Here is a 12,500-nt window from a genome sequence, read left to right as displayed (position 1 = left end):
GATGCATAGCTGAGATTTTGCCGAGTAATATCTTGGCATCTTAAATTCACCTTTCAGATGCTTTGCAGAGAAAAATGTGCAACTCTCCTGTCTACCACAGCAAGTGAAAAGAGAAATTTCTGCAAAATTTCTGGCTCCTTGTACACACACACTCACCCACCCCCTGCAGACGTGTCCCTCACCTTCACCCCACCAGCAGACACCTGGGAAGCAGAGGAAGCTTTTAACCCATTTGCCAATTAACCTGCTCTTCGCTCCTTCCCAACAGCTGGAGCCCAACTCACAACACGAAGCACAAGGACTGCAAGTGCTATTTTTATGCTCAGCTGCTGGTGGAAGTTTTAATCCAGTGCCCCAAAGAATTTCGTTTGCTGAAACACCCTCCTCAAGGCGGTTCAGAAAAGTAGATGGTATCTCCCATGAGCTCCCATGTTAGCACTTGTACTTCATCTTAAGGCACTGAGAGAGATGCAGGGTTATTTTCAGAAAAGAAGAGTTACTTCTTCAAGATGTGTGTTATAAAGAAAGGTGTTAAGGGGATCAGAGAGGATTTAAAAAAAAAATAAATTTAAAAATTCAGTCTTCCACAGGAAACGTAGACATCTTAAGTCACTTCTACCCCTGAATTCCAAGCATAGTTCCTCCACCTACTCAGAAATATTTCCAGAGTGATAATGTCACTGAACAGCAACTTGGCATAACTGAATCATATTCAAAATGTTCCAAATGAGAAACTTGGAAAAAATTTAAATTGTTCTTTTTTTTAACCTTGCTCCTGGGGCACTCGCTAAGGACACTGATTCACAACTGGATGTAATGAAACGTTTCAGAAGAATCCAAACACTTGGGATTCCAAAAGTTCCTTTTTTTTGCAATTCTTTAGACTTCACGTCCTATTGAATTTCACAATTTTCTGCCACTTTTTTTGCATAAATTCCATTTATTTTAAAAGCCCTTACTGTGCTTCAGAGCCAAATTTATTGCTGAGGCTTCTCTTTATTGTCTGTGTTCTTTAAATTTGAGAATTTGTTTTCCCTACCAAGATGTTCTGCAGGGGAATTCCAGGGCAATGACGTGCTCAACTGTCCAGACCGAACATTCCCCCTGTTTACGCTACGATCTCTTGGCTCTTCAATCCCATCCTGCTCTTTCTCTCCCAGGCATTAGATATTTTTAACAGGAGGAGGATGATGGTGAACTTCATTCTGCACAACAAGCAAACCACAGAACCACAGAGCTCGGTGGGGTGGGGAGATGCCTCCCTCATCATCCCCCCATCACTGATGACACAAGCAAGTGATTACAGAACACGGTGTCACCAATGAACACCACATCTACACAAGTTCTCCCACTGCTAACACCTTCCAGCAGCTCCACACGTAGGCAGGACTCCTAGAAGCAAAAGAGCCAAGGGCTGGAAAACCCTCCTTCATCTCCACAGGCTCAACAGGACCCACAGGGCAGAAATTCCAGGGTTGCACAGGAAACACCAGCAACACTCAACGGGCCCAAGGGCTCCATCCTGGGTTTGGAAACGTACAGATATCTGGGACTGAATCCGAATCAAGTGTATGATCCAGTCAGGACACTTCTCAGGAGAAAACATTACCCCAGCATTCCTCCAACTAACATTTTTTTTTTTCCAACCAGAAATAAGGAGGAGAGGATACATACAGCCACAATGAGGAAATCCAGCCAGCACCAGGCGTTGGTGAAGAACTTGACGAATCCATAAGCACACCATTTCAGCAACATCTCCAGGATGAAAATGTAAGTGAAGACTTTGTCCGCGTACTCCAGGATGGTCCGGATGGTTTTCCTCTGTTCTATGTAAATATCCTCGAAGGCCTGGGAAATAACCAGGGGCTCATGTCATTATATCAGATTTATTACGCAGCCCAATATCGTTATCCAGAAGCTCACTCAAACCACGATAAGCAATGGAATTGCATTTCTTACACAGTGCCCAGCATCTGCTCTGGCAGTTGCAACACTGCAACCCCAAACCACAAAAATACCCCAAAAAGGAAAAGTCCTGAATAAGTAACACAAGAACTTCGCTGCCTTAGGGCTCCGAGTACCAGCCTTTGTATCTAAATGTTCAGCCACTGGTACCACAACAGTCACACACGGGTGCATCCCAAATTGCTGAGCGCGTTGTTAATCAGCCCGTTAATTGCTGTGAAAGCTGGGATGTGCAGAACGCCAGGCTGCTGCCCTGGGATCCCAACTGCTGTGGAATTGAGTCCTAAAACTCACGGGGAGCACCTGCTTGAAGCTGTTTGTTGTGTAATGCCATCTACTACACACTGCACTGTGTGAAAACAAACACACCCAGGGATTGTTTGTATCTGTGTGCCACCAGGAGGTCAAAAAGCTCTGCAAACATGGGAAACTGAAGAAATATAAACCTTCTTGTTCGGTAATGACAAAAATGAGACACAGATACAGGCTGACTTTGTCTAAAATCCTCACATTTCTAGTCAAGCTGTGATCAGAACCCAGATTTGCGGGATTTCAGTCTTCATTCTTCATTGAAACTGAACAAAAATCATTAATAAAGGCTTTTGTACAGTACCTACTACAACGGAGCCGTGTTGCTTTCCAGGTAAGAATCATCACAGCTTGCTATCTCACCAAATCTCCTACACAAGGCTTTGCCAATTAGATGTCCCCTCGTTAACACCTCTGGGATACATGTATTTCCATATTTTACTCACCAGAGCACCGCTGCTCAGTAGGATCATAAAGATGATGAAAGTCTCAAACCAATTGTGCTCCACGATCAGAAAACAAGTCTTCCTCAAGGTCCACCAAGACTTCCCCAGCCCTTCCTCAATATTGACCTGGCAGCATTTACAGCGCTGCGTGCAGCCTGCAACGGGGACAGCACACACAGGAGCATGAGCCCACACCTTGGGAACAGGTGACTTAATGAAAGAACACAAAATTGTCATTGTCTAGAGGCAGTTTTGACGCCAACAACAGCAAACACACTGAGTTTCAGCCTCTTGTGCTCTTGAGGATTACTTTCACCACTTCTGTATCTGAGCACCTGAATTAACATCAATTTGTGAACAGATTGTTCTATTTGGTCAGGGATCCATGCACTTGACAGAAGAGGAATGGAAAACTTGCTGATAAAATAACCTTGAACCATTTAAAATATCTTTGCCATGGGAATACCCATAATGGATCAGCTGCTGAAAGACATTGAGGCCAGTGACAGAAGGGAAAAAAAGAAACCCGACCAGAAGCCAGATTCTTCTGCTTCTACTTACTCAAGGCATCTGTTGTACGAAAGATCAACCTGCCCTACTCACAGGTCATCTACATCCCTGCAATGGCAACTGCATCTCCAAGGCCTTGACTTTGAAAATTCTTCTGAACTCCTTCGTCTGCGATGCAGGGTCCAAAGAGAGTCTCAAAATAAGCTGACAGCCAGCCCTGACCCAGACTGAGACCAAACCTTAAGGTAAGTTTAGAGTAGACAGGTCCCCGAAACAGCTCAGAGCCTTCCCATCTGGCTGGGATCTACCTGGCTGGGGAGTAGCTCTGTGGAAAGGGGCAACGGGGACCCTGGTGGGCAATAAGCTCAGTATGGGTGACCAGTGTGCTGCTGTGGCAGAGAAACCCCACGGGATGCTGGGCTGCACCACCAAGGGCATCACCAGCAGAGATAAAGAAGTCATTATCCCACTCTATGCAGCTGGAACACCTGGAATACGGTGTTCAGTTTTGGTCCCTGCTATACAAAAAAGCTGTGGCCAGGCTGGAGAGAGTCCAGAGAAGGGCCACCAAGATGATCCAAGGACTGGGAAGCTGCTGTATGAGGAAAGGCTGAGAGAACTGGGTTTGTTCAGCCTTGAGGAAGGAAGCCTTAGGGGAGACCTTATCACCATGTTCCAGTGCTTAAAGCGTGGCTACAAAGAAGATGGAGACTCCCTTTTTACAAGGAATCACATGGAAAAGATGAGGGGTGATGGGTACAAGTTACTCCTGGGGAGATTCCGATTGGACACAAGCAGAAAATTTTTCACAGTGAGAACAATCAGCCACTGGAATAGTCTCCCCAGGGAAGTGGTGGACTCCCCAACGTTGGACACTGTTAAGGTTCGGTTGAGCGGGGTGCTGGGCCATCTTGTCTAGACCATGTTTTTGCCAAGAAAGGTATGGCTACAAAGAAGATGGAGACTCCCTTTTTACAAGGAATCACATGGAAAAGATGAGGGGTGATGGGTACAAGTTACTCCTGGGGAGATTCCGATTGGACACAAGCGGAAAATTTTTCACAGTGAGAACAATCAGCCACTGGAATAGTCTCCCCAGAGAAGTGGTGGACTCCCCAACGTTGGACACTGTTAAGGTTCGGCTGAGCGGGGTGCTGGGCCATCTTGTCTAGACCATGCTTTTGCCAAGAAAGGTTGGACCAAATGATCCTTGAGGTCCCTTCCAACATGGGATTCTATGGTTCTTCCTACACTCAGAGTCAGCCTACCTTCTGTGAAGCACGCGTCAGGGTCCAGATACTCCTCTGGTGCCTCCACAGGGACTTCTTCCACTTCAGGCTTTATATCAATGGTGCTACCTTCAGAGGAGCTGGTCTCATCAAGTTTCTTGAACACAAAATAAACCCCAATCCAATCTGTAAGTAGTTCCCCCAAAATATCCACCTTCATGACAACTCAGCAATTTGTTCACCAGATTTACTGTAACAAAAGTTGTTTCCTCACTTCACCTCACTAAGATCCTGACCCAGGTTACGTGGCATGTTAACAGGACAGACAGTATTAAGTACTTATATATATTTATAAGTATTTGTGGTTCTCCGCAGAGTAACTAGCACAAGAAACTTCTGGCTTGAGTGCAAAGACTACGTCATAACATGAACAGAAATTTTGTGCTGGGACTATCTACTTCTCCCTCCCAAGATGCTTCCAGGCACTTCCACAAGGGTCAAATGACTAGAGTGAATTTTTAACATTTCATCCTACCTCTTTGCTGCCGTCGGGATCTGTATCACTGCTGAAATCTTCTGTGTTGAGATTTTCAAAATCCGATTCACCTACAGCAATAGGCACCCGGACAGTGAGATTGGGGTTATTGATGAAGGACATGTGATCTTCATCTATGATGTACTTCTCCACGCTGCTCCCAATTCCGCTTGTGGTGCCATTGCCATTCTTCTGATAATCAATGTCTCTGTTGATATCAGCCCCTGTATGGTTGGCGATGCAGTTCACCTTCTTGTCATACAATTCATCCAAGGGTTTAACCTCATCTGCCTCTCTCTGCTTGAAATGAGCCTGCATGAACTCACGCACTTTTGCCTTGGTCCAGGCAATGCCCTTCTTGATGCGAATGACAGAAATCTGCAGGTTGTTCATCTCCCCATCATCATCTGTTGCTGCCAAGTTGTCTGCACTGAAGGAGCTCAGTAGCAAGGCTAAGAACAGGTTCAGCACCTGAAGGAGAAGAGGGGACGCTTGGCAGAGCTGACACACAAGGGTGACCTTCCCAAAGCTGAAGATGAGTATTTAATCACCCACGTCCTGCTGATGTTAACAGGGAGCTCGCTCTCCAAACACCACACCGAGAACCAGCTCTGGTGTCCCACAGACCTACCGAGGCACCCACTGATCCTGCAGCGTGTCCCATGAAGGGGGCAGCCCTGTGTGGTGATGTGACTTGGGCAGGTCCCCACCACAGAGCCCCACGCAGGAGCCAGACCGCGGCTGCCGGGGAGGGATTTAGGCAGCAGCCATAGAAGGGATTTAAATTCAGCATTACTGGTTTAGTCCCACCTCTGGCTCAAAGGAAATGGGCCAAATCCAGGCATTTTGAGTGAAAGCTCCCAGCTGGATTTCCTTGCCCACATCTAGTGAGAGCCCCCAAGACTTATTTTGTCAAAATCCCTTGGTGAGACAAGTCCTCTCAGAGAGAGCTCACAACGCTACTTTGAAGACATGCAACTGTTCACACTACTTCATTCTTGCTTACATTTTCCTCCATAGACTTTTCTTCATAAAATTTAAGACCAGAAGGAAACATCATGATCTAGTCTAACCTCCCACACAACAGGCCGTGCAGTTTCACCAGCCGATTCTTGCACACCACCGTACCTCATGATCGAGCTAGTGGGCAGATTTTAGAAGAAACTTCCAACCTGATTTTAACACCTCAGGACCTTCCCCTGCATACCAAATTATCTCCTTTCCTGGCATTTGAAAAGCCAGGTTTTCCTTCTTTTAAGCTTCCTTTACCCCCTCAGGCAAGGTGTGGGTCTGGCCCTTTTGACTGAGGGTTTTGTACCTCCAGCTTTTATTGCAAAGTGCCTAGATGCTTTACTCGTGGGCAACTGTTTAAGGCCCTCATCAAGCAAAGCACACCCTTTGGTGCTACCAAAGTCAACAGGACTGTTCATCTGTCAAAGGCCATGAAGGACCCCACCAGAGCTGGAACAGACTCACAAAACATTACTCCCTAGTCCTGCGGTCTCCCCACGTTCTACCCCACCCAGAGGCAACCAATAAAGACCATCAGTAACCATTTACTGACCACTAAATTTCCGATGACCATGACCATCATGAAGACAATCAAGCACATGGCCTGTCCTGCTACTTCCATACAATCCCACATGGTCTCAATCCATTCCCCACACAACACACGGAAGACAATAAGGAAGGAGTGGAAGAAATCGTGCATGTGCCAGCGGGGTAGCTCACACTCCGGATTGATCTTGCAGACACACTCCTTGTAGCTTTTGCCGAAGAGCTGCATGCCCACCACAGCAAAGATGAACACGATGATGGCTAGCACCAAGGTCAAGTTCCCCAAAGCACCCACTGAGTTACCGATGATTTTTATCAGCATGTTCAGAGTGGGCCAGGACTTGGCCAGTTTGAAGACTCTCAGCTGCAAAAAACAAAAACCGAAAGAATAAAACAGACAAATAAAAATTTAGTTTCATCTTAAACAAAGAGGAAAATTAGGCAGAACTTTCTAAACGGCGACCACCCTGTATTTAACATAAACATGAGGCCGTGCTCCTGCTGAGGGCAGTGGGAGGAGGGAATGCTGAGCTTCTCTTTGAATGTGGCCTCCTGTGTTTCATACTTAGTTATCCCCCGTGTGGGGATCTATCTCCTTTTACAAAGGAAAAGCATGAAGCCTCCGTCTTGCTTTGCAAACCTCGCAACACTAAGGAAGTCAGGAGACTTATTTGAAGGGTGTATCACAAAAAATAACTTTTTTCTTTCCTGAACACTTCACAACTTTCCCTGGAAAAAAAGGGCTTGTTCTCCTGGCATATCCAAAACACACTATCGAAGTTTAATTTCCAGGGAATCTCCTCTGGAGACAGACTTTCTGAACCTGGATGTAAGTGGCAGCTTCTGAGTACTCTGCTCCTTGGAAAATCCAACCCCAGTTGTGGTTCTCTGCGTTCAAAAATCTAACCTTGAGGTTTTCCTCATGTAATTTGCAAAAGCTTAACCAGTGACAGCACAAGTCAAAGCAGGTGAATGTTCAGCACTTTTATTAGACTCTAACATACGACCTACCAAATTTGATGGCATGAAATAAGAGGTGCATCCTAGCACGGTCCCTCTCCATCCACATTCACCTCCCAAGTCACCCCTTACCCCCTAAATGCAACGAGCTGTAGCTCAAAGCTTGTAAACAGCAGTTGTGAAGTAAAAAGAGACCTCAAAAATGACACTACTCCATCTCTGTCCTCCCGAAAACCAGAAAAAAGTGGTGTTTGCCTTTTCTTATGTAAAAATCTTTCCATTAGCTCTAAGAAAGTAACGTCCAAAAAGAAGTGGAATATGGAATACCAATCGGAAAGATCGCAGCACAGAAAGTCCTTCCACATCTGCCAGACCCAGCTCCATTAAACTGAGGGAGACAATAAATCCATCAAAGATGTTCCAGCCTTCTTGGAAATAATAGTAGGGATCCATGGCGATGAGCTTCAGGAACATTTCTGCTGTGAAAATTCCAGTGAAAACCTGGAGTGGTGAGGGAAAAGACAGACAAAGAAAGAACAGGCAAAGATTCACTTTTGTTCATTTTCTGATCTTCAGGCTAATTATCAAACGATGCAGCCTCTCGTGCCCGTTCCAACGTGCAGCCTGGGCAGTGCCACGTGTTTGCCCACAATGCTCTTTTCTCCCCTCGTGCAGCACAAGTATCATCGACCTACTCAGGCAGCCCCAGAATTAACAGATGGATTTCTAATTAGTAATAAATTCTGACCAGAAGGCACCCTCAGCCAACATCCAAGTGGCCACAGACTGCAGCGAGGGCAAGCTTGTGCCACTCAGTGTTACTTGTTGATGTGGACTTAGACTGAAAGAACTGCTGTTCCAGGCTCTAGAGGAAAAAGACAAAGAAAGAACAGGCAAAGATTTGCTTTCGTTCATTTTTGGATCTTCAGGCTAGATCTCCAGGCTCTAGAGCCTGGAACAGCAGTTCTTTCAGTCTAAAAGTCCATATCAACAAGTAACGTATCCCAGAAGGAGCAGATCTGTAAGGAATATTCACCAACACTATCTTACCAGATTTCCTACGGAGAGCACGTGTTCAAATTCTGGGGTCATAGGATGGTGCTCCATCGCCATGAACAAGGTGTTCAGCACAATACAGATGGTGATGGCCAAGTCAACAAAAGGATCCATGACAATTAAGTTCACTATCTCCTTCAGCTTCATCCAGTACGGGTGGCATTCCCAGATCAAGAATGTATTGGCAAATTTATACCAGCAAGGGGGACACTTCCTCTGGGACTCTTCCAGCTCTGCAGTTCCGAAACAAAACAGCAACAGGAGTTCAGCCCCCACTTCTAAGGTCACGGGATCCATCTAAAACACCGTCCAACCCTCCCGTGTCTCCCTGCTTGCACAACAATTCAATACTTTCGGGCCAAAGACATGTTTTGCCCTACATACACATGGCACTCGGAACCAGGGACGTGCAGGACACTTGGCAATGGCTTCAGACGAGGAGGGACCAAGCCACCAGCCTTGGGGCCATGGCCCAGCAGGAGACTCTGGGCGAGTCTTTGCCCTGGGCTTCTTCTCTGGCCCTACGTCTGCAGGAGGGGCAGCTCTAACCCCGCCCGGCAGCCCCGCCTGGGTCTTAGGATTCAGTCCAAATTATTTGAAATGAAGGGATATATTTAACTCGGAACTGATCAAGGTAAAATGGTTTGAATCAAAGTTACGGATTCCAAACTGTCTTCGGAGCCAGTTTTTAAATAACTTAAATGAATTCTGCGCTGAATGCACACACGGTCTAAAAGAGGAAATATATGACATAATGCTGCAAAGGATTTTAAACAGGAATAACCTGATTAAGACTAACCACATGCATTTACAGAAATCTAACATGATGTTGTGTCCGTTATTTTTTTTTTTTACACTGGCTTCTTTCAAGTGCTTAGGGGAAAAAAAATAAAAATCGGGAGTTCCCCCCTCTATTCTTTGTCTTGCAATGGTTCCATTCAGGATCCACAGCTGTTCGTGCTGAAGTTTTATTTTTTTATGGGCAGGGAAAGGACCACTGCTCTCTCTTTCTCATTGGTTCCCTGGTTGCTTAGTATTTAGTTGCCGTGGAATTTCTAAAGTTAAAAAGGAGGACCGTAGCACTGTAGCCTGTAGGCGTTTGCGCAGGAGGGAAGCAGCAGCAGAACCCTGCTCTGTTTCTAAGTATATTTAGTTTTCATACAATTTTATTGCAGAAGACAGCAGGAATTTGAGATCATCAGCCTCATATGGCTGCTGTTCATAAATTCTTGCCGGCTCCTGCATAACATATTTGGAAATCTCATCTCCGCGTGCTGTCCCTTTCAGAATTTCCGTCATCCAGAAGTCCCTTTCTCTTCTGGCAGCTGTCACACCCCGGCTCTTGGCGCAGCTCAAACCTCCTCCCCAGGACTGTGACCAAAGGAGGGTCCCTCCAGTCCCTGGGAGAGGGCCGAAGACCTACCACCCATGTCAGACACTACCTCTATAATCTCCACGCGGCACATTCAGTATTGTAAAACTACAACTCTTTGTTGTCTTTACCTCTGTATCTGTAAAATTTAGATGGAAAATCCAGTAAAATAAAGTCTAATGAATATTTCCATACTAACGAAGACTCAAAAGAAGTAGGTTAAGGCAAAACCAATGTGTGAGTCTCGAAAGTCAGCTGAATTCTGTGTCTGAAGGACAGGCATGTCCTCTCTCTGGTACCCAAGGCTCAGACGTGATGTCTGTGGTGCCACCGTGCCCAACAGATGGGGTCTGACCCAAGCCTGGGCTCCTTTCCCAGCTCCCTATGATGATGGCTCTGGTCCCCACAGCCACCATGAAGCCATCTCATGGGGTTTAACATCACTGCTGGGTGCCTCTTGGACAGACGGAGCAGACGTGTGTGTCCACGTCCATGTTTTGTGCCATGCAGAGGGACAGCCAGCCCGGCTCCGGCACAGGGAACCCAGGGCAGACATGGTGTGAGGAACTACCCATAATGGCCAGAAGAATGGGTCTGCCTTCCTGCAGCACACACCACGGGAGGGCAACGGGTCCGTACCTACTGGAAACACACACCTCCAAGCCATACCTACCCTCAACAAGGGTATTTGTCAACCCCGTCATCACGCTGTTGGTTCGATCCTTTCTTCCATAGGATGCGTTCACCTGATCCATGGAGACCAGGAGAGACCCACCAGGCTTCTTTCTGATTTCGATTTCAGTAGTACCCTGCAAATATGAGGATTAACACAAACTCTTAGTCTTCCCAGTATTTTACATACTCTCAGCCCCGAAACACGGCATGCATGCCCAAGTGAGAAAACCACTGTTGTTCCTGCTATCCATCCTCCTTGCTTTCCTACATCAGGTAAGTGGTCAAACCAATACTCAAGCCCTCATTTCTCCCAGCACCAGCACTTTGCAGCCTTAGACAAATCAAGGACTGTATTTCGAAGAACGTTTCTTTGAAATATAAGAATATAACAAAGGCTGCCGTGCTGCTACCAAACGGCACAGACCAGCAGTGACTCTTCCCCCCAGCCCCCCTTACACCCCCCTGGTCAGAGTGGGAGCTCCAGCCCAGCCTCCTCTGCACCACCCACACTCATCAGGTTTAGGAACTGAGCATTTGACGGTATCAACACTTATTTCAAAACCTGCATCTGAAACCTAGGATAAGAGAACCCCCGGCCACATCACTCTCTGAGAACCAGCAGGGATTTCTCCCACTCCAGCCCACTATGAACACAACATGGAGATGAAACCACATCTGGATCTCACCCTGCTGAAGGATCAGCTTGCTCCCCCAAGTCAAAGAGGTGCTTCTAAAGGCACCTCACAGTTTCCCTCCCAGGATCAATCTCAGTGAGGGCACAGACAATCTCATGTGCTAACAGATAAATGGGCTTTTCTCCTCATTACAGGAATTTGCCGCTGTCTGCTCGTGAGCCGAGGTCTCTGCCCAGCCCAGGTGGGTCTCCCCCTGTGACACTTAACTGCTTCTTGAACCCTCTCTACGTAAAGGGCTCACAAAATAACTGCTAAGAAATACTCCCCCTTTGAGGCACGCAGCATGCAGGTTACTGCTCCTGCCACGCTCGTACTGTGTTAGAAAGAGAATTAAATACTAAAGCAAACATTGAATTAACGTGCTAACTCGGGAAGAAAAACCACAGATAGCAACTGATGCTTAATGTAACTAATTAAGGTCAAACAGGTTGCAAGAATTGAAATAACTAAAAAAAAAAAATAGCTTGGAATGTATAGGAACGGTAACCAGACTTTTCTCAGAAAAAAATCGATTCAGGTATCTCTCAAATTATGTTGTTTCGATCTTGTCCACATTTTTTTACACCCCACTAACAAATATTGGTTTTTGAGCTTTGTTTCTCTCCTGCATTCTAAAATGTTCATCCACTAAAAAGGTTACTCAATACCAATTCAGTCAACTAATTACAAAAAGGCAGTCAAGGAGAATTCAAAAATTAAAAAATAGTATTTTTAAAAGCCCTTATTTTACTAACAGTCCTTATTTTCCCTTGCAAAATTTAGCGAGAGCTAAAAGATTGTTTGCGTTCCCTTTTGAATCCCTAAATATTTTATCTGATTGTGGAGAACATTTGCAGCAGACTTTGGGTGGTTTCCCCATTCCCATGCTTTAAATAGCTCCTTCTGAATTGCCCCGACAGACACCGAGGGCTCCTACTATTATTAGTCCTTTAATTAAGGGCTCGATTCCAAGCCTCTTTTTCCCAGGAAGCTGGGGGGGGAGGAGGAGGGGGAGGGGGGAGGAAGGTAAGGTGGGGTTTCTTTTTAAACAGAAGGTGATTTCGAATTCCGAGTTATTACATTAATTAGTAGTTTTGCTCTAATATTTTCTTGGCACTGCTGAAGGCTGCTGCTGCTGCTGGAAAATACAGATATCTGTAGCAAGACTGAAGCTCATTCCAGAGTTTAACAAGGGAACTGACAAAGCCCACC

The 12,500-nt window shown here is 46.0% G+C and overlaps 1 protein-coding gene across 1 annotated transcript in view; it reads right to left on the bottom strand.

The window, feature by feature from the left end:
* The window catches only part of SCN8A (sodium channel, voltage gated, type VIII alpha subunit), a 111,501-nt gene that overhangs the window by 35,654 nt on the left and 63,347 nt on the right, over positions 1-12,500 (bottom strand). The window contains exons 29-36 of the mRNA XM_014947448.1: positions 10,613-10,748; positions 8,562-8,800; positions 7,839-8,012; positions 6,559-6,915; positions 4,995-5,465; positions 4,499-4,616; positions 2,721-2,875; positions 1,610-1,848 (exon numbers count right to left, since the gene is read on the bottom strand). Coding sequence (XP_014802934.1) covers positions 1,610-1,848; positions 2,721-2,875; positions 4,499-4,616; positions 4,995-5,465; positions 6,559-6,915; positions 7,839-8,012; positions 8,562-8,800; positions 10,613-10,748 — 1,889 coding nt within the window. The remainder of the gene's footprint in view (positions 1-1,609; positions 1,849-2,720; positions 2,876-4,498; positions 4,617-4,994; positions 5,466-6,558; positions 6,916-7,838; positions 8,013-8,561; positions 8,801-10,612; positions 10,749-12,500) is intronic.

This window comes from Calidris pugnax, unplaced genomic scaffold (genome assembly GCF_001431845.1).
Source record: "Calidris pugnax isolate Ruff unplaced genomic scaffold, ASM143184v1 scaffold155, whole genome shotgun sequence".
In the NCBI taxonomy this organism is placed as follows: Eukaryota; Metazoa; Chordata; class Aves; order Charadriiformes; family Scolopacidae; genus Calidris; species Calidris pugnax.
The sequence above is the reverse complement of the archived record's forward strand: the minus strand, read 5'-3'. Positions and strand labels throughout refer to the sequence as shown.